A 22,931-nucleotide genomic window follows, 5' to 3' on the forward strand; every position below is an offset into this window, starting at 1 on the left:
AAGTCATGTTGACTGTAACTAGATATGCATAATAAGTTGATTAATTGTACATAGATGATGTCTTATAATTCTGCATAAATGAAATGAAGTCAAGTGCCTGATTGCTACCCGACGGATGAACAACAATGGATTCGATTGATGATCAACAATCCAACGGATGATCATTAATTTGACAGATGATCATAAACCCAACGGATAAATAATTCAAATATCTGTTGACAGTGACAACACAGGCACATGCGTCGAGTGTATGCAAATGGAATGTGGTAGCCTATTCAACTGGGTTTTCGAGAACAAAAAAGCATTGCCATTTCCATGCTATTATGAAGATATTCAAAGATGCTGGAATAGAGTAATGAAGTAGCATTGTATTAGACTTGATAGTTTTTGTTTTATTATCCTGTCTTATTACTTTGTAATCTTGGTGATATATAAACCAAGCAGTAGCAATAGAATAGTAATTAAGAAACTAAGCAACCAAGAAAGAAACATTTGTAAGCTGTATTCTTAGCATTTCTCTCTTTCTTAGTTGTTATCATTTTGTAAGTAGCTGTGAGCTTTTTGCACACAGAGTTCTCTCGATATATATTATATATCTCTGGTGGAATCATTCAAATCCACCAGAAAATTTTTAAAGACTCTTGTTTTTAATTACTTGTATTTTGATTCACTTCAAGTAACTATTCCGCATTCTGCTAATCAATTCACACTTATATATATATTTGAGTTAGAACATTTTTATTCAAGAAAAAGTTTTAAGAATTCCATTCAACCCCCCTTCTGTAATTCTTGTTATATTGTTAAGGGACTAACACAATCTTCTCACAAATTGGGGGAGATTGTTGTAAAAGACATGCATGTACTTTAACAAGACTAAGACATTTTGTCAACCCTAAGTAAGTTGTATTGTTATCTTAATCTGTATTTTGTACTTGTAACATTTAAAGTCTGTAAAAATGTCAAAGGAGCAGACTAGAGTCTTTTTCCTAAAATAGTATCAAGCCTAAGGATTCTATCTGGAAGAAGATCAAGAAGATCACGCCTCAGAAGAATTTTGAAGAAGCTTGGAGTTGAATAAATCTGTTTGGATAAATATACTCTAAGTCAGGATCTCTACAAGTCACAGATTTAGTGTTATAGAAAACTCATTCGAGAACCCAAAATGACTTATCGAGAAGTCAAGAAAGCTACAAGAAAACTCAGAGAGATCTCGACAAGTCAAGAAGACATGAAGGTTGGAGATATCGACAAGTCATTTCTTCACTAGAGAACTCAGAGTTATCGACAAGTCTACATTCATTAGAGAACTCTGAGTTATCGGTAAGTCTAAGTCTACTAGAGAACTCAGAGATATCGATAAGTCAAAATTCACTAGAGAACTCTAAGTTATCGACAAGACAAAGTGAAGACAGGATGCTGAGAGATCTAGACAAGCTAAAGTTTCATTCGAGAACTCGGTGACCTCTATAAGTCAAATTCACTAGAGCATTTAAGATCTTGATAAGTCATTATACTTATCGAGATGTCAAGATCTCTATGTGCCTAAACTGGAGATCTCGAGTAAAATTCTCAAAGTACAGAATCACATACCAGTTCAATATTCAAGATAAACAATCAACAAACAATCCAACCAGCTGGATTGACAAGTCTACAAAAAGCAGCTTGAAGAATGTGCAAGATCAATGGTAAAGATTAACTGACAAAGGAAGATCAAAATGAACACAGGATGCTAAAGATATGCTAAGCCAGAAATGGAAGATCTACTTTTCTATAAATAGAAATGACAAGTGATAGTTTAGAAAAGCTAATAGCATGTCTTATTACACACTGTGAAAACCAGCAGTTAAGTAAGTTATAAAGTTAACACTGGTCCTTCAGTTAGTTGTAACAATTTAGATCAAATTTCTTGTAACACTCTCAAAGATAAGCTAAGCTCTTTATCAACAAAGAGCCTAGAAATTTTGTAGCAAAACAGTCTTAATTTTAATATAAAATTAAGTGAGTTCTGAAGATCTGTGTTCTTTATTTTCTGCAAGCTTAAATTCTGCATGAACACGTTTCACTATAAGATTTAATTTACTTTGTTCAACCATAAACATTCAAGAAAAGCACAAAAACAGTAAAACACATTCACCCCCCTCTGTCTGTTATCCATTTCCTAACATTACGTGCAATATGAATTGCACTCTTATTATCACAATGTAACAAAGTGGAACTAGGAAGGCGAACACCCAAATCTAAAAATAAGCGACGTAACCAAACAACAATCTCACAAGTAGGGGAAGCCATAGCACGATACTCAACTTCCGAAGATGATCTCGAAATAACATCTTGTTTCTTACTCTTCCATGAAATAAGAAAATCATCGGTAAAAATACAAAAACCTGTTATGGATTTACGATCATCAGTCCAATCAGCATCACTATAAGCACGCAACTCTAAAGATGAGGTAGAAGAAAAATAAAAGACTCTGAAACTGAGTCTCACGAAGATACCCGAGAATGCGAAGAACTGCAACCCAATGTACGGTAGTAGGAAAAGTAACAAATTGACTAACTATGTGACCAACATGTGTAATATCCGAACAAGTAATAGTAAGATAAACAAGACTACCAATAATCGTGTGATATAAAGTAGGATCTGCTAAGAGAAGACCATCATATGAAGAATATCTAGCATTCATCTCTAAAAGAGTTTCCACAGTCTTGTTATCCGTAAGACATGCAAGGTTAAGTAAATCAGTAATATACTTAGATTGATACAAAAGATACCCATTTGGTGAGTTAGCAACCTCAATTGCCAAAAAGTAATGTAGCAAACCCAAATTTTTCATAGCAAAATAATGAGCTAACTCACATTTCAATGACTTAATATCATCATAATCATCGCCAGTAATAATCATATCATCAACATATAAAGACAATAGGATACGACCAACACTCGTAGATCACAGCGATCTAACTCACGTTTTAATGACTCAACATCATCATAATTATCGCCAGTAATAATTATAGCATCAACATATAAAGACAATAAGATACAACCTGCACTCGTAGATCGTACAAATAGAGCAGAATCATGATTAGTAGGATGAAAACCAAGTGAATAAAGTACATTAGAAAACTTCTCAAACCAACAACGAGATTATTGACGAAGACCATAAATAGATTTACGAAGTCTACAGACATAACATGGTTGATGTGAAAGACCGAGCCTCGTTAAGATCACCATACAAGAATGCATTCTTAATATCCATCTGAAATATTTTTCACTTGCGAGCATAAGCCACTGCAATCAAAGTACGAACAGTCATCATCTTTGCAACAGGTGCAAAAGTCTCTTCATAATCCAAGCCATACTCTTGAGAGTAAATCCATCAGATCCATCAGATTTTATCTTAATTTTATAGATCCAACAATAACCAATTACATGTTTTCCTGGCGGCAATGAGACTAAATCCCATGTATGAGTTTGATGTAAAGCAGAGTAGACTTCCAAACTAGCGGGGGAGTCAAAATTTCAGTAGACGATTGAGTAGGCGGAGAATCTGAAATCTCTGATGACGATTAACTAGTTGTTGAAGCAGGTAGAGATGTCGAAGTCTGAGATATAGATGTAAAAGCCGGTGGAGAAGTGGGAGTTTGAGATGTAAATATCTCTGGAACAGAATTATTAGAATTTGTGGTTGAAGTATCCTCAATATTCGTGTCAAACGGATCAATATGAATAAGAGCTTTTTGTTTTATATGATGCGAACTAGCATGAACAGAGAAAAGCAGAATATGCCCCAAAAAGTAAATATGTCGAGAAACATACAATTTTTCATAAACCGGGTCAAAACAATGATATCCTTTCTGGTAACATCGTAGCCCAAAAACACATATAAAGTAAACTTAGCAGACAATTTAGTATGCTCAACATGAGGTTTGAGAACAAAGCAGGCACAACCAAAGATATGCAACAAAGCATAATCAGGAACTTCATATAATTTCTCAAAAGGAGATAAACCATTATTTTGAGCAGTTAAAATTCGGTTAATCATATTAACAACAGTAAGAAGTGCTTCACCATAAAATATACTTGGAACATCAGTCGACAATAAAAATGAGCGAGTTGTTTCAACAAGATGGCGATATTTTCTTTCAGCAACACCATTCAGTTGAGGAGTGTGAGTACATGAGATTTGACATATGGTCCCATCAGAAGCAAGCAAGTGACAAAAAGCGTTAAAGCTATATTCACCTCCCAAAATACAACGAAAATTTATAGTGACAGCTTTATGTTGAGTTTTATATGAGCTTTAAATTTTTTAAAAATATCCAAAAAATTATATATTCGCTTCATAAGATAAATACATGTATAACAAGTGAAATCATCAATAAACGAAACATAATATGTAGATCCTCCTTTTGTGGGCATAAGAGCAGGTCCCCACACATCAGAATGTACAATATCAAACAAAACAAGATAATACGTAAGTCATAATACACTTATGAAAAGGTAAAGCAGCAAATTTCGCTATTTTACAACCTCTACAGTCAGAAATATCATGAGTTTTTAGTTATCCCAAGGCTCCTATGAAAACTAAAAACTGTAAACAAGATTGAGAAACATGACCTAAACGAGCATGCTATAGGTAAAAGGCAGAAGACAAATCACTCAAAGAAAAAGAGAAAAAATCAACACTAGGAGTTCCCACAACATATATATTGAGTTCATCCAAAATATAAAGTCCTTCCTGCTTACGACCTTTTCCAATTACCTTTTGAGCTCTCGGATCCATAACACAACAAGTAGTGGAAGAAAAAAAATTAAGTAACCAGATTCACATAATTGACAAACCGAAACATGATTTAACTTGAGATCCGGAATATAATAAATATCAAAGAGAGATACTGTTGGAGTAACTACAAAATCAATACCTTATAACGGCATAAGAGTGCCATCAGCAGTCATGATGGATAAAGATGAATCATCAGAAAATGAAATGAAAGACGACCAATGAGGAGACGTGTGATGAGATGCACCTGATTCCAAAATCCATTAAGAAGAACATATACCTCAAGTACCAGTTGACAAAAGACCTGTTAACGATGCGACACACATGTCGAGATACTGCTGAAAATAAATCCAAACCAAATCAAAAACAAAATTGAATCCAAATTCGACACCAAATTCAAATTGTATCCAAATTTAATTGCCAAAGCGTATCAAATCCAATCAAGAAATAAAACCTGAAATCAAATACAAACTCAAAATAACCAATTCCAATCCAAAATCAAATTCGATAGCAAATTTAAAACAAATTTCAATTCTGATTGCAAATCCAAAACTAATATCAAATCTCAAATAGATAAACCAATTACTACAACTGTAATATCTCAATAATCGATACTATAAAACCAATCAATGAAATAACCCAAATTAAATGATCAATAATGGTCGAAAGAATGAACTAAGAGTAAACAGTGATTGTGAAACCATCAAAAAATCAATTTTGTAGCTTCAAATACGATCTCTACCATTCAAATTTAGATACTGATGTAAAAAAGACATGTTAATATTTGAGGATGATTCAACGGTTGAAACTCCGGAAATCGTAAAAATAAATTGGCTGATTTAGGCAAAAAAAATTCTTGCAAATTTTCAAGAAAAAAATTATTATTGTAACGTGACTTTATTTTCTTAATGATTCAACTAAATTTCCACGATCATCCCTAAATTTGATACTCAAATCAGTCGAAACCTAACTCTGATACCGTGATAGATTTAGAGATACAATCCGAATGTAAAACTTTATTACAATCAACCCAGAATTTGTAATACATGTCTGAATATATATAAAAATCAATATAAGCTAAATACCGAGAATACCCTAATATAGATAATATAATATTAATATAAATATAAAAATTACACAGTTGTAAAGCACAAACTACAGATCCAATGAAGTTCTTCTCTCTCTCGCTCTCTCTTTTTCTCCCTCCCTTTCTCTCTCCTCCTCAAATCTCTATTTTAGCGAGAGAGGGTTTCCAACTCTGGTTATCTCGGGAGAGAGGGTTTAGGCCAGAAATTGTGTTATAGTTTGAATTCGGAAAAGTAGTTAAGGTAGAAAGATAGATCAAGTATGGGTAGTAAGTATTGGGAAAGAAAACTACGGTTAGGGTTGGACGGAGTTTTGGTCGGCAACGGCGGATCAGTGATAGTAGATGGGGAAGATGATGTGTTTTTAAGTTATTTAATTTAATTTCTAGGATATATTGGTTGTAATTTTATGTATTAAGATTTAAAAGTGTATTCTGAATATTGAAGGGGTGTCTTGCTGTATTGGGAGTGGATTATATTAGTTTAAAAGAATTTTGAGCGTCCGGTGATCGGTCGATGGCTGCTACCAGCGGTGGCTGTCATTGATGGCACTGATGGAGTGGGGTGAAGAAAATAATGGAATATTTTGACTGGAAATTCTTAATTAGTGCCTTGATTGAAAACTGGAGATTTAATTGGTGTCTTGATTGGTTGAAAGTCGATGTGTACCATTTATGGGGGCCTTTTAATGGCATATGTTTGGTCTTTTATGGGCAAGTTTATGCCATATTTTTTGTTATAATTATGTGCCATTTTTTTGGTTAATTTTGTGTATTTTATTATAATATTTAAATATATTATTAAGCTTAAATTTCTATATAGAATGATGTATCTAACCAAAGGTTTCCCTTTGGTTGGACGTTTAACCTAACCTAATATAATAAGTTTTTTTTGAAAGTTTTTAAGCTGTGACGATCAGGAGAATGTTGGAATATAAGTGATTAATTATTAAATAACTAAACCCCTCTTGTTATTTGATACTTGTTTGGACATGAGAATAGATGGCTTGGGATAGAAAGACGTTGATGATACCAAAAAAGAGTCGATTTTATCTTTTCAGATAAGTTATTCCACTTTTTCTTTTTTTCGGGTGTTCTCTTTTTGGACCTTAAAACTTTATTGTTTAAGTTTCCGGGGCCATCATACATAACTTTTGGTTAGATGATTAATTTTATTGTATGAAAGAAACTCATTTTTATTGTATCTCGGTACAATTTATGTACGAGTATGTATCACCCTGATAAAAAAATTAATATATAGTCTAATAGTAACATGAGTGATGTGGCATGAGTGATGTGGCAATATGTGGTCCATTTATATTTATTTAATAAAAATCTGACACGTCATTTTATAATTATTTTGAAAATCAATTTTGTATCCTTATTATATCTTTTTTATTACTTCCGATCGCAAGCCTTGTTTTCTCAAATATTTTGAAAACAAGTCTTGAAAAAAAAGCACCGAAAAAATAGTTTTGAAAAGAAAATAAGTGAACGATGGTGGATGGAGTATTTTGGTTTGGTGAAAGAAACGAACCTTGTACACGAACTCAAAAAAGTGTACGTGCAAAAAAGCTTGTCACGTACGTTACTAAAAACCCTACTTATTTATATACGAACCCCATTTGGATTAACCAGAGTCCCAGCCCTCTCGCGTACCAACATTTCTGCAGCATTTTAAGTTTCTGGGTTAGTAGTATCTACTCTTTGATTAACCCTTTTTATTTGAACTCTTATTTTAATTTGTTTCGTTAAATCGTCTTGTTCTGGCAGGCCATTAGGAATTTAGGATACCTAGTTACATCAATCTAAAGTTATGATTAAAAAATCTAGGTCCCATGTGATAATAAGTATCTATATATAACCTCTCTGATACGATGATCTTTCTAAAGTAATAATTTTTTCGGATACGACGACATCACTTTAGAGGGGTTTTAGATTGAAAGTTGGACTAATTCTTCGCTCACAATTTGTATGCTTTTCCTGGGAATGTGAATAGGGTTACTGATTCCATACACTCAAAACTCCCAGTAAGGGATGCTGCAAGAACAATATAAAAATGGTCTTGTTTGTTATTTTTAGGCCAGAAGGGGAGTATAGTAGTAGTAACTAGGCAATGCTTCGTAGATTAATTAACACTAAACAGGCAACGATTAGCTCCCTGATCTAATTGCGTATACGAATGTATGTTGATTCTACAAGATTTACTGCTGTATTACTAGGTCATTTTTTCAATAATGACTATTAACATTGCAACTATTAACAACAATGTTCAAGATTTAAGGATTTTGCGGACATATCATTGTGCAATTTAATTATAACTTGAGACTATTGTTCTTGTAATGATATTATTTGTTGAGCTTTAAGTAGAAACTTTCATATATATGCTTTTTTTTGTAGGTTTAGATTGTCAATTAGATAACTCATAACTGAATCAGGTAGATTGAAAGCCACTAACTTATTTAGTTCTGGGCCTTCTGGCCTTCCCCTGGTAAACAGTTTTTACTGGGAATTACAAATTACAAATTTGTTTATTTTGATATAAAAACTGCGGTGTCCTATAAGATGATGTGTCTGAATAATGGAGGGTGGAAACAATATTATGAATATGTAGCACAAAAATTGTACAGTGTTCTTTCCATATATACACCTAATTTAATTTTTTCCGAACTATAGAAAACATTAAATTTTAATTAGTTTTCACAGTCATTTAACCTCTAAAATACCTAAATAATGAAACTACTTTTAAGTTTCAATTAGTAAAAAGCCCCCTTTTTAGGTTTGTCCTGCGTTTTAAAGTTTCAACATGTCCCGGAAATTCCTTACTGCTAAGCAATAAACATTATTAATTTGGGACCTTCACTTTTAATATCACCTCATCAACTTACAGCATTACTGGGGCATACAGTATCCTTTGTCGGAAACATGGAAGGGGCTTTGGTCTGTGGATTATCTGTGGAGATTGCTTATTTTCTGTATTTTCTTAGATATTGGTTGATTGCTAAAATGATTTCGACTTACAATTTTCAGGCTTTTTCATGAATCCAAAATGAGTAAATTGGCTAAATTCTCAAGTGAGGATTTCATCAGTGATTTGCCTAAAGGCATTATTGATTTGATCCTAATAGAACTGCCAATAAGGGATGCTGTAAGAATCAGCGTTCTGTCTAGCAAGTGGAAGTATCAATGGACAACCATGACACAACTTGTATTTGATGAAAAACTTTATCAAGCAATTTCTTTTACTTCATGATGGCCCTATTCAAAAGTTCAAACTATCCACATCGTACTTGCAAAAATCTACCGATATTGATCAATGGCTGCGTGTCATTTCAAGGAAAGATGTACAAGAGGTAGTTCTTGATGTATACGGAGAAAAGTGGCAGTGGAATTACCCGAGGTTTTCCGCACCTCGTAGTATATTTTCTCTTCGAAAACTGACCAGCTTGACACTTACTCAGTTTGCAGTCAAACCTCCTCTAGAATTTCAAGGATTTCCATTTGTAAAGTACCTTGAGCTAAATGGTGTTACAATTACTCGTGAGGTTATTGAAAAACTTATTTCAGGTTGCCCTCTTCTTGAAAAGCTAAAATTTGGTAATTTGGACAAGCTAACTGTGGCCGTCCGTGCCCCAAATCTGAAGCATCTTACGGTGAGCGCAAATTTGGAAGACTTCTATCTCGAGCATACTCCACTTGTGGTTGCTCTTAGCATATGCTTCTATCCATTGGTAAAGTGCTAATATGTTTTCACTTGGCTTTATAAAACTTAATAGATTGAGAAAAGGTGTTAATTTTTCCCACTTCTCTATCTTTCTATTCGAGTGTATGGAATATCTCTATATTCACTCTCTTTCTTATGTCCCTTCTGCTCAGGTTTGGAGAGGTGATATCCTTAGAAAGGTTCCAGTTACATATGACTATCTAAAGTTAATCGAAATTGGAAAAATGGATTATAAAGACATGGATGAAGTGTTGTATTTTCTTCACTTGTTTTTGCAGTCCCCTAATCTAGAAGAACTTCAAATTTCAGTAAGACGCATATACTGTTATGTTTTATGTTTTTCACAAGTAAATATTAAGGTGTTAATAATATTCTGTCTTAATTTTTACATTAGATTACAATGTTTAGAAAGAGAACATGATTATATAAAAAGGTAATTTCTGTGTTGGTGTATATTGCAAATTCGTAATATGATGAATAGATCAATAATGTGTTTTGACTTTTGCATTCCTGGTTTGATTTTGCAGTCCCCTGAACCTGAACCTCAATATGATGGAATATTTGTAAGTCACATGACATGTGTTATGTACTTTGGTCTTTCTTTTTCGTTATATGTTAGCATTTACTTATTCTGTCTCCCTTTTTGTCACAAAGGATCAAGATGATGCACCCGATCCTGCTCATTATAAAGTTGCAGATTTTGACATTTGGGAGAGGAAATGTCCTGCTGATTTCACATTCAAATGCCTTAGAACGGTAAATTTGTTGCACATTTTTCACAGGAATGACATGGAATTTGTCAAATTTGTGCTCGGACGTTCTCCCGTCCTGGAGGAGATTAGCATTTTACTTAATTGTGAACATGACGAAGGAATGAAACTGGTAGATGAAGTGCTGTGCTTTGAACGAGCTTCTCCACAAGTTCAACTGAAATTCTCTGAATTGCCGCCATCTTAAGAATAGTTCAGGCTGCTTCTCCTTCTCTCTTTGTTTTTAGTTGCTTCATCTAGTTAGCCCCTGGATTTATTGTGTACACGAAAACTATTAGTTTTTGCGCAATGTGGATTCTATAAGACTTCCATTGGGATTTATTGCTATGTTACCATGTCATTTTCTCACGTACAACAAAGGAGTATGTTTCATCCATAAAATCTTGTCCTGAGTGATGGCTTGCTTGTTTCTTGTTCTAGTATACGTGGAACTCTTAGTTAGATGGTTTGCTTGTTTTTTGTTTAAACTTGCACAGTCAATGCAAGGATAACACTAACCAGCTATGTAGGCATGCTAGAAATCTGTCCAATGGTTGTCATTCCATTATAAAACCCGACATAATTGTCATTGCACACTTGTAGTTGTAGGATGTTTTGAAAGATCAGTTTTGATGAATAACTACCATACAGAGACTGAAAGATTGAAACCACTTCTACCTAAAGTAGCTCTTCTTTTACTTTCCAAAGAAGCAGATGTGGATGAGATTGAAGCAATGAAGCTTGTCACGTACTAGTACTAAAAAACCCTACTTATATATTTTCATTGTTGTCTGCTGGCTCTCTCGCATACCAACATTTCCACATTTTAAGTTTCTGGGTCAGTACAGTAGTAGCTCTTTGATTTACCCTTTTTAATTTACCTCTTATTTTAATTTGCTTGGTTATATCTTCTTGTTTTTTTGGTATGCCATTACTATCAATTGTTTTGTTTTGGTAGTAATATAAATTGTGTTGTTTGTTAGGCCAGAGGGGGAGTACAATAATAGGAATTAGGCAAGTAACAGTTAGCTCTCCCTGATCTATTATATTTTAACAAAGACTTTGATCGGGATTTATTGTTGTATTACTAGGTCATTTCTTGTAATAATGACTATTTAACCACCACAAGTAGCAAGAATGGTGTTTTTTTGCTAGTCACACCCACTTACGCACCCACCTTATCTTTGACAAGGTTCGCACCCTCAACATCCCGTAAAAGGAGCGAGGGAGATGATATTACTACTACATCAAGAAGTGTTGGGTAGTAAAAATGGTGTTTTTAATTTTTCTACAACGTATAAGGATTGACGACATATCATTTCACAATTTAATTATAAATTGAAAGTTTATACTATTGTTCTTGTAGTGATATTATTTATTGATCCTTTACTTTGAAACTTTTATTTATATGCTTCTTTTGTTTGTAGGTTTAGATAATTGATTAGATGACTGAATCAGGTAGATTTAAGGCCAATATGAAACTTATTTTGTTCAGGGCCTTCTGGCCTTCCTCCGGTAAACAGTTTTTGTTGGGAATTACAGATTTAAAATTTGATCATTTTGATATGAAAACTGTGGTGTCCAAAGATAATGTGTGTGAATGTAAAGGAGGGTGGAAACAATATTATGAATAGTTTTAGTCACAAAATTGTACAAAGTTCCTTATGTATACATCAACTGATTCCATACAGCATACTTTGTAGGAAACATGTAACGGAATGTGGCTGGTGGATATTTCTTATTACTGCATTTTCTTAAAATATTGGTTGATTGTTGAACTGATTTTGACTCGCAACTTTTAGGATTTTTCAGGAATCCAAAATGGGTAAATTGACTAAATTCTCAAGTGAGGAAATCATTGGTGATCTGCCTAAAAGCCTCATCAACTCCATCCTAACACATAAGGGATGCTGTAACATGACAAAAAAGTTGCTGAGAAAGAACTCATAGACTTTATCAGGCAATTTCTTTTACTTCATGATGGAACTATTCAAAATTTCAAACTATCCACATCGTACTTGCAAAAATCTACCGATATTGATCAATGGCTGTGTGTCGTGTCAAGGAAAGATATAGAAGAGGTAGTTGTTGATGTATACGGAGACAAGTGGCCTAGGTTTTTCACACCTCGTAGTATATTTTCTCTTTGAAAACTGACCAGATTGACACTTTCTGAGTTTGCAGTCAAGCCTCCTCTAGAATTTCATGGATTTCCATGTGTAAAGTACCTTGAGCTAAATGGTGTTACAATTACTCGTGAGGTTATTGAAAGCTTTATTTTAGGTTGCCCTCTTCTTGAAAAGTTGTAATTTAGTTATTACAGAGCTGCACATAGAATCGTGGTGATGCACCAGACCTGCTCATTACAGAGCTGCATATTTTGACATATGGGAGAAGAAATGTCCTGCTGATTTCACATTCAACGGCCTTAAATCAGTAAATTTGTTGTACATAACCAGAGATAACATGGAATTTGTCAAATTTGTGCTTGGACATTCTCCGTTGCTGGAGGTGATTAGCATTTCACTATATGGCGATGGCATGGAACTGGTAAATGAAAAGTGCTCTGTTTTCGACGAGCTTCTCCACAAGTTGAAATGAAATTCTCTGAATTGTCAACTTACTATTAGTTTTTGCGCAGTGTGGATTCTAAAAGACTTCGATTGGGATTTATTGCTGTTTTTTGTTCTTGTATACATGGAACTCTTAGTTAGATGCGGAATGGTTCAAATACAGAAAAACTCAACATACATAGGAAAACAGATATTGATTGTATTATGAGTTTAAAAGATACAACACTTGAATATACTTGAACATAAAATATATTTATTTTTCAGATAAAAAATTGTGACCAAAACACTCGATAACCATACAAGCGAAAGATGTCAAGGAGGAGAAACTCGAAAATGGTAAATTCAGGATCACCAGAAGCAGTAATATGTGATTAGCTTTCTCTAGAAAGCAATGTAAGTAGGAAATCTTTATAGTTTCCATTGACCTCCTCAGCAATCTTGTCTGATATCTGAACTCCATACTTGTTGTGGTAATCTTCTTTAATCTTCTGCATGTTGGTGTCCACTTGGGTAACGATTACTCGAGTTAGAGCATCCTTAGTATCCTCATCAGCCTCTCCGTTAAATGCACCATCCAATGTCTGCAGATGAAAAAAAACAAGAAGTTAAACGAGATCTTCAAATGCTAATTTCTAAAATCAAGATATAGAGTAATAAGCTGTGAATGGTCAATCACCTTGCTAAAATATGTTTCTGGGGTACACAAGCATTGAACGGTCTCTTTCAAGAATAAATCCGTATCAAGATCCTGGGAATAAAGTATTTATTTGTAAATTCACTAAATTGTTCCAAGATGATATGAAACGTGGTGTTGTGGTGCAAATTTGATAACATACCTCATCAATGCTATTGCCACAAATTTCTTTGTAATGTTTGAATACAGTGCTAATGTGGAGCTTACTTCTGGTTGTTAAAATTCTTATAACTTCTTCATCCTCAACAGGGTTCTTGGATGCATCCTTAATGGCATTGCAGAATATCTTGGCTTCTGATTTTGCAGTTTCTTCGTTAACTTTTGAACCTTCATACCGATAAGCGCTTACAAGTGCTCCCAACAGCTGCTCAAGGACAAAAAAAAGGAAATATTTCAGACATACTCTTCTCTGAGGGAAGGAAGTCATACTAATAATCAAATGCTTGTTAGTGAAGTGTTCAACTAGTACTCTTTATGAACATCCAGAGCACCAGCACCAAAAATATGAAATTACCTTACGTTCAGGGCCGGGAACCATGACAGCAACATCTTCCTCAATAGAATGGTCATAGAGGGAATGGTAAGCTTTTCTTGCACCCAACAGCTCTTCCGATGATCTAGTACATGCAATCTCTACAACCACACTATACAACTGGGGTTCCTTCAACAAAGCATTCTTCACCAAACGAGCATCCCTTTCCCATGGATGCATAGCCCAAAATACCATCGCGTTCTACTATCACATAACAAACAGAACCGAATAAAATTAGGAATGCATATATACTGCAATTCACATTGCAATTCTACTATTACAATGGAATGATCACCCTCGGCTTTTATTTGATACATTCAGATAAAAGTAATATGCCTAAAACTGATCTTGGACCAGAAAAAGGTTTTGAAAAGATCAGTTTTAACAATGATTATTAGATATGTGTATACAATAAATGCTTAAATTCGTGTATTAAAGCCAGAAAACTCAAACTGACTCTCCCACTGATCCGATACATTGACATTTGAATCACATTTCTTCAGTATAACCATCCCCCTTCTACATCGTCAAAAAATCATTAATCTTAGCCTTTCAAGTCATGCTCATTCTGTAAGAGGCCTAAAATTAAGAATCCAATTTCAAGTTTTTCATACCTTGAAGCGCAAAAACTCACGTTCAAGCTGTGCAACGTGGTCAGCCTGCCATCTCTCAAATGAGCGCTCATCCTCAGTGAAAAATTGAATCCCTTTCCTATAAGACTTTCTGTCATCAGGATGCGAGTTTCCCAGAACCGATATCAGTGTTTTCTCATCAACTCCAATTCCTACCACATTCAATTCAAATCAGACAATACTGTCAGTGAATGTAAGTTTAAACTCTCACAACATTACATTTACATGTCTAATTGATGCTTCGAACCTAAAGTCAAGAAATTCATTTTTTTTCGCAATTTCACACTGCTTAGGGCCATCTACAATGTACAACTACAAAACACATAGGATTACATAGAGGACTAATTCAACAAGCTAGAGTTCACAACACAAGCCCGAAATTTAATTGCATTATGGAAAAAATAAACAACACCATATATAATAACCCTACCAATTTTCCAAACGCTAAAACAATTGTTCTGCACTTTTTAAAAACAGTGAGCTAAACCAATCCGAATAGTTCGAAATTGTATCACAACATAAATTATTGATCAGAAAGTAAATATACAAAAGGTACGTGAACAAATTTAAACATGAGCATGCATAATTTAATTAACACAAAAAAATTAAATAAAAATGGGAAATTAAAAAGTTGAACCTGAGAAGGCCTTTGTAAGAACTCCAAGCTGCTCATCAGTGTTTGTCATTTTGGTGTTGAGATTTCAAAGATATGATGACTGTGTGTTAAAATATAGTTTTCATAGCGTTATTCTTATATATTGACATGTAAGGTTATAATCGTCATTTTAGCAGATTTATGGTTATAAAGACAATAATGGAGCAATAAAAATATTAAATGACGAATGTGTCCTGTTTTGTAACGTGTTTCGTTTATCCTCTTTATTTTTTTGTAAACGCATCTGCTTAACATAAAGTAACATAGGATAGGAGTGAGACTTTTTTAACGCTTGTTCTCTATCCTATTCTTTCTAATAATTTTTCAATTAAATATTCAAAAATGTGGTTACGAAAATGGCCACTTCCTAACCATCTTTTATTTAAAATGCAAATCGGATAACGCTAGAATTTATTATTATCTGGATTAGATTTATAAATGTTACCAATATATGAATACAAATAGAGAAATGCTACATCTACAAATTTAGATCACAAAATAGTTTTAAAATATCACATGACATGTACTAATTGATCATCATACAAGTAACAAAATAAATTTAATATATTCACATCAGTCTCACCCAAAAATACTATTTTAGAACTAACTTTTATACCCAATTTTGGATCACTAGCACAATTCACACATATATCATATAATTGGAAGAATATAAATTATATAATGTCAATTATTTATATCGCTAAAAAGTAAATAGCATAATTTAATAAATTAAACTAAAATTTTGAAATTTGATCAACTTGGACGAGTACTTAAATTCGACTTTACTTCCGATTCAATTTTCGGTTACTCAGCCAATAACTCGATCATATATAAAATTGATTAAAATGGGGAAAAGTTCGGTCAAAATTTGATCTAATTATTTTTGAATATATATTTAAAAATTGTGGGATTTAAATATTTTATATAATAAATTCATATAAATATAATTATAATTATGAAAATCACTTTTTAAGGTGAAAAGTATGTAAAATTTATTAATAAATTAATATTCTAATATGTCGGACTTTCGTGGGGAGTACCCTTTAAATAATCCGAGTTTTCATTATTCGGCAGCAAATCAACCTGATTTTCATTTTTTGTGAAAACATTCACGTCTACACATAATATTAAGTTTATTCAGCTGTCACACCGCTAATTATTGCTCGCAAGTCGTATCCCACATTGCCCCGTTTGCAACCAATTAACAAATTTTGGGAAGAAATAAATACTTAAATTTCGTTTATTTCGTTAATTTTTATAATTACATAGAAACTTGAACATCACAGTAACTAAATTACAGTTTCAAGATACGGGACTAAAGGTTGCGTAGTTAATTTTGGTATGTAATTAATATTTTTATATTTAATAGCTATATAACTTGTGGTGATCATAATTGAACTTGGTAACTAATTTCCCACATTGTGGTAACTACAAAAACTATTAAATTTGAAGTTCTCTTGCCCAATTTAACTCATTTCGAATTCAAGTAACTCTAAATTATGTAATCAGGTTACATCGAAATAAACGAGACTTGAATATTTTTATCAACCTCTCCTCTTGGCAAAATAATATCGGGTCTTCTTCCCATAAATTAAATTAGCATAATAATTCGTGCGAATCACGGACTATTTTCTAGCAATATTTTATATTGTAAAATATATAAATTTTAAATTACAGTTTACCCGAATTTTGTTAAAAAATAAAATATATAGTTCTTCATAATTTATTTGAAGTGTACGCAGAATATCATTCGAAATAATTTATACTTAATAAATATTTAGATTATTGAGTGACTAAATAATGTACAACATTTAATTTTTTTTATGTAGGATTTCATAATTCTGATTATGATAGATATTTTGGGTAAATCCTATATTTGAGTTAAAGATTACTAATTGTAATTTGTGTATATTCGATATTTATGGGTCTAAAATAATTGAAACTTGTTATTTTTGAAATTGATAATGTCTTCGTCACGTGATCTCGTACTAAAGTATCAGTATAAGTTTGTTATATTCATGACAACAACGTGTAGGTAATAATTGTCAAATATTAAATATTAATTATTGAATTGATCTTAAAAAAATAGCAAACACATTTCTCTGAACAAGAGGATAATTAGCGAGATTAAAAAGTCTCATTAAAAAGATAATTTTTATATAAAAGATGTGCTTTGTTGGAATCGAACTCGAGATATTTCAGTCACATATACAATCCCATACCACTACAACATAATATCTCATGTGTTTTTTATCATACATGTTATGCCCAAAAATTGGTATAAACAATATTCAGATTAAGATAAAAAAATGAGCAGAATCAAAGGGGAAGCGCCTGAAATCTAGGGAAAAGATGAGATTGACTTTCCATAAATAAAAGGCACGCCCAAAGATTGCGCCCCGTTGACTAAGTAGCTGATTAACGGTTGTGATTATCATGTATTTAAGGCGCGCCCTCAAACAGGTGGAGGAGGCGTGCCCAGTTATCGAGAAGGAGGAGAGAAAATTCTTAATTGAAACCTGTAGTGTATTGAGCCTTAGGGCGCGCCTTGGGCAAGGAAGGCTCCTTGGACGGATTGTTTGGACATGATTGCTTTGATAGACTTGCTCGTTGGCTTGGACAGAATTGGAGCGAGCGCTAAAGATGAATAGTTTAGGGTGCGCCCTATGATGTAGAATGATATAAGAAGAGACCAAAGGCTGGTGACACAGGGTGGCGCCAACATGCAGATATGTCAGGGCGCGCCCTCAACTTCTACTTGACATATAAATGCAACTTTTATGTGTTGCTTGGATGGGTTCTTTGGAAGACTCAAGGAAGATGGAGAATGTTATTACTAACCTATTTGATGCAGGTACTCTATTGAAGAACTCCTTCCTGTAGCATATCTACAGGAAAGGCGGTGTCCGTGGTCAGAGACCTCCAGGGGTATGCCTGGACTGAAGGCCTCCTCCTGTAGTCAATGGGTGTCCTCATTGGGGATGTGGGGTGAAATCTGGTGTGTGCTTTGGGAGCTCTGTCTCTGTAGTCAACGGGTGTCCTCGTTGGGAGACTTTGGAGTATCCTGCACTTTGCACCCAAAAGCTTGGGATCACTTGTCCTGTAATCTGGTAGGGGCTCTTTATCGGGGGACAAGGATGCGTCCAACATTTGGGGTGAACCACGGCTATACCTGCGTCCACGGACTAGAGAAACAGCCGGTAGCGGAGGGTTATCCTTGGCCAGGGAGATGCCTCATCCGTGAAGTCTCGAAGCCGCGGACGAGCCTTGGGCCTTTGCGGTTGGGCCTCATCGGCGGACATTCCTAAAGCTAGTAGAAGACAGTTTCCAGTGGGTTTCCCATTGGGCCTCGGGATAAGAAATCTAAGCCCATTAGGTTTCTTGTTCCCCAAGAACTACGTGGGCTTGATCCCCTATAAATAGGGGTACGTAGGCACATTGTGGGGGGTCAGAAGCGAGAGCGCAAAGGAGCAACCACTAACCCTAAGCAATCTCAGCCCCCAATAATCATCACCACCAAACACTGTTCATCTTTTCCGATGAATACTGTTCATCGGATTCATCGGTTACTGTTCACTTTTCCGGCGAAGAACTGCCATCACAGATCTTTTTTTCGGCCGCTAACCTCAAGTTTTGTTGTTCCCAAATTCCTCCGTCAACAAATTGGCGCTAGAAGGAGGGGTCGATCAAGATCTACATCTGGGAGGAAGGATGTCTCAATATCACGATGGAAGTTTTTACGATGGAAGTTCTGAAGAAGATTCTGATCATGGCTACAAATATGAACCCTACGTTCCGCCAATGACGGACCGTCCCACGCCGGACGTTGGAGGACAGCCACCTGTGCTCATCAGCAACGCTGACTTGTTGGAACAACTGTATCGCATGGGCGATGCTTTGAATGGTTTCGATTCAAGGTTGAGCACCGTGGAACGGCGCAAGGCCAGGAGGGGTCTTCGCCACAACCGAGCGACTCAGGAACCTGGAAAAACACCCATGATATATAGGGATGTCTTGGCCGGCCATGGCCACACTGAAAAAGGGCGTGTGCCGATAACCTCACGACGCCTGGATTATTCTAATGACACGTCCCCGATCATTGAGCTAGTGGAAGAAGATGATGATGGACGGGAAATTCTGCGAACAGATACCCGGGGAGCCACCCATCCGCACCGCTCTGGACGTAGTCTCGAGGAACGCCGACAGGCGGAGTCGATGCCGGAAAATCAGCAACGAGGCTTCGCAGCTCTGAAAGATCGCTTGAGCGATGACGATTTGAGAATGGTGTTACTTGAATGGAAGAAAGAAGCTGATCGCGGAGATGTGACGCCCCATGATACAACGCGTGTGCCCCTGAATTCCCAGGAAAATCGGGAGCGGCACCGCGATCCAACGCGTGTGCCCCTGAATTCCCAGGAAAATCGGGAGCGGCACCGCGATCCAACGCGTGTGCCCCCGAATCCCCAGGAAAATCGGGAGCGGCACCGCGATCATGAGAGAGCTCCTCCCCGAAGATCGCTGGATCGATATGGACGTGGGTATGGAAACGATCGATGGAGAAGGCCTCAATGGATAGGAAGAGGTGGAGGCCGAGGCAGATATTTAGACGGATACCGTCGTGGCAACTACCGCGGTCAAAATGATTCCAGCTGGAATCACCAAGCAGATGGCTATGATTACGCGGAACATGATAATCACAGAGATGTAGAAAACTATGATCGCGGTACGGTCCGGGGTCGCGGCCAAGGTGGAGAAGGGAATCAAGGAAGAAACCAAGAATGAAATCGTGAAATAATCATAATACCCGAAGACGCCCAGAATACAAACCAGCAGCAAGCCCCTCCCGGGGGGAATCAAGTGGAAACACCTCCATTGCAACTCCAAGGTCCACAACCTCAAATGCAGACCATTCCTGGCGTGGGAACTTTCAATATAGGAGATCTAAAAAGGCTACTTAACCACCTCGAAGGCAGGGTGACGGCTACAGCCGAAATCCCTTCCCCATTCTCGGCAGCAGTAAGAGAGGCACAATTATCGGCCGGGTATCGCAACACTACTAGCGATCTCCGTTTCCACGGAAACTCAGATCCGGTGGAATTCCTGGGTCGTTTTAATATAGAGATGGATGTGTACCAAGTCCCAGACTTGGCTCGATGTCGTCTCTTGGCAGCAACCTTTAGAGAAAGTGCCCAGCAGTGGTTTCAAAAGCTCGGGCCAGGGGTGATCACCTCGTGGGATCAGATGAAGAATTTGTTCTTAACCAAGTTCCAAGCCGCGGTGAGATACGCGCCCTCTGTCACAACTCTTGTCAACGTTAGGCAAAGGGAAAGTGAAAGCTTGACATCGTACTTCAAAAGGTTCAATGATGAATCTACTAGCGTGAGGGGAGCATCGGACGAAGCCTTAAAAAGCTTCTTGATCACAGGATTAAGGGTTGGTTCAGATTTTTGGAAGCACTTGCAAGGAAAGGATCCGGCCACTCTCGCAGATGTCTTCGCTTTGGCAGAATCTTTTAAAGCCATAGAACAATCTTTAGCAGATGTACAACCGACTTCACAGTCGAGTCAGAGAAACAAAGGAAGGAAGAGGGATAGGTCTCCAAGCCCAAGATACCGAAGGGATAGTCGAAGCCCAGACCGGGTAAATACAGCAAGCACAAAGAGGGGATGGATCCCTCCCTCAAACTATGACTATAGGACAAGCCGGTACACGCCTTTGGTTGCATCTATCGATCATATCTACGAGGTAAACAGAAATAAAGGGCTATTTAGAAAACCTGAAGCTTTATCATCATAGCAAAGCAAAGACAAGAAAAAATATTGCGAATACCATGAATCATCTGGACATAACATGCATGAGTGCCGACATTTAAAAGACGAAATTGAAGCCCTTATCAAGGAAGGATACCTCGGAGAATGGGTAGTCAAGGAAGTAAGGAAGCACAAGGATGACAGGACAAGGGAAGAGGAAAGACGAGCCCCATGCGGGACAAACAATGATACCCTGGAGGAAAATAAATTTATCAGAGATGGCAGTATCCGAACAATCTACGGGGGAGGTCCCGGAATGGAATGCAGCAATCGATCCTTGGCAAAATACGCTAGGGAAGCCCGGTTCAGGCCTCTCACAGATATTCATAGGGTGGAAACCCGGCCACCCAAGGTGTTTAAGGGTGAGTCCATGGATATCACTTTCAGAGAAACAGATGCCCGATGGGTACATCACCCACACAATGATGCGTTGGTTATTTCCATCCAAATCGGAACAAAGAATGTCTATAGAGCCTTCGTGGATAATGGAAGCTCAGCAAACATCCTCTATTACAGCACCTTCAAAAAGATGGGACTGCCTGATCAGGATATGTCGGGGGAAGACTCGTGGGTCTATGGTTTTTCAGGTGCAGGAGTTAGAGTCATGGGGTCGATTCGGCTCCCATGTACACTGGGGGAAAGCCCATTGTCGGTAACAAAGATGCTTGAATTTAAGGTCCTGAATCAGGAATCGTCCCACAACGTGTTATTGGGACGACCTTTTCTGCGGGAAATGAGAGTCATCACTTCAATTCATCACCTAACTATCAAATTTCCAACGCCGAATGGAGTGGGAAGTATCAGGGGTTCCCAATATGACTCACGGGAGTGCTACAGGCAAGCAATGAAAGGTTTCAGAAAAGACTCCCACGCCGATGATACTCCGGACGTGGATCGGGAGAAAAGCATTGAGCAACCAACCGAGGAAATCCGAGTCAACTATTATGTTGAGCAAGAAGAAGAACATCCCTCTGAGTTGCCCTCGACAATGTTGTACTTGGAAGACGCAATCAGAATTGAGATGTTGGAAGAAGAGGAGACGATGGATACCATAGTCCAAGCAGATTTCCATGGGGAACGTTTAGAAGGAAGATTCGATATCTTGCAAAGCCTCGAACAGGGTGATGCCATTCCTCTTGCAGGAGCACCCTCGCCCGCAAAATATACTGAAGAAGTTGATGACTCTACTACGCAAGGCACACCTCCTAAAGGGGATGCACCCTCTCTACAAGACCAGGAGATCTATAATCCCCCTGACTTGGATCCCCGAGTACCAATGCCGACGGAAAAGATGGGGCCAGCAGAAGATACGATCGAAATCCCCGTTGTTGAAAAAGACCCGAGTAAGGTTCTGAGAATAGGGTCCCAATTGGCACCAAGGTTAAAGGAAGGTCTTTCAATATTTCTGTTGGTAAACCTTGATGTATTTGCATGGAGCCATTCTGATATGGTGGGGATTGATCCAGAAATAATGTGCCACCGATTGAATATCGACCCCAAGCATAAAGGGGTTCGACAAAAACGAAGGGCCGTAAGCGGAGAGAGAGCTATAGCCCTGGCAGAAGAAATAGAAAGGCTCCTAGACGTCGGACTAATTCGAGAATCTTACTACCCAGAATGGCTAGCAAATCCGGTATTGGTAAAAAAGCCCAACGGCAAATGGAGAACGTGCGTGGACTTCACCGACCTAAATAAAGC

At 36.6% G+C, this 22,931-nt stretch overlaps 1 protein-coding gene and 1 pseudogene across 1 annotated transcript; one reads left to right on the plus strand and one right to left on the minus strand.

Annotated features, from left to right (window-relative positions):
• Nucleotides 1-7,306: 7,306 nt before the first annotated feature.
• On the plus strand, nucleotides 7,307-10,780 carry LOC141719232 (F-box/FBD/LRR-repeat protein At1g13570-like; annotated as a pseudogene).
• Nucleotides 10,781-13,089: 2,309 nt separating this feature from the next.
• Nucleotides 13,090-15,537, minus strand: LOC141661014 (annexin D4). The gene is made up of 6 exons (XM_074467997.1): nucleotides 15,406-15,537; nucleotides 14,751-14,920; nucleotides 14,119-14,337; nucleotides 13,747-13,968; nucleotides 13,587-13,658; nucleotides 13,090-13,491 (listed from the first exon to the last, which is right to left on the minus strand). The coding sequence occupies exons 1-6, from the start codon at nucleotides 15,452-15,454 to the stop codon at nucleotides 13,282-13,284; spliced, it is 942 nt and encodes a 313-aa protein (XP_074324098.1). The 5' UTR covers nucleotides 15,455-15,537; the 3' UTR covers nucleotides 13,090-13,281.
• Between the last annotated feature and the right edge of the window lie 7,394 nt (nucleotides 15,538-22,931).

The sequence above is a fragment of the Apium graveolens genome, chromosome 1 (assembly GCF_009905375.1).
Source record: "Apium graveolens cultivar Ventura chromosome 1, ASM990537v1, whole genome shotgun sequence".
In the NCBI taxonomy this organism is placed as follows: Eukaryota; Viridiplantae; Streptophyta; class Magnoliopsida; order Apiales; family Apiaceae; genus Apium; species Apium graveolens.

Bases quoted from the DNA above. Each gene is read 5' to 3' on its own strand.
- LOC141661014 (XM_074467997.1), bottom strand. From the start codon at position 15,454: ATGACAAACACTGATGAGCAGCTTGGAGTTCTTACAAAGGCCTTCTCA. The intron at 14,338-14,750 runs GTATGAAAAACT...ATGTGATAGTAG, and splicing joins GTGAGTTTTTGCGCTTCAAG to AACGCGATGGTATTTTGGGC. The intron at 13,659-13,746 runs GTATGTTATCAA...CTTTATTCCCAG, and splicing joins GTGGCAATAGCATTGATGAG to GATCTTGATACGGATTTATT.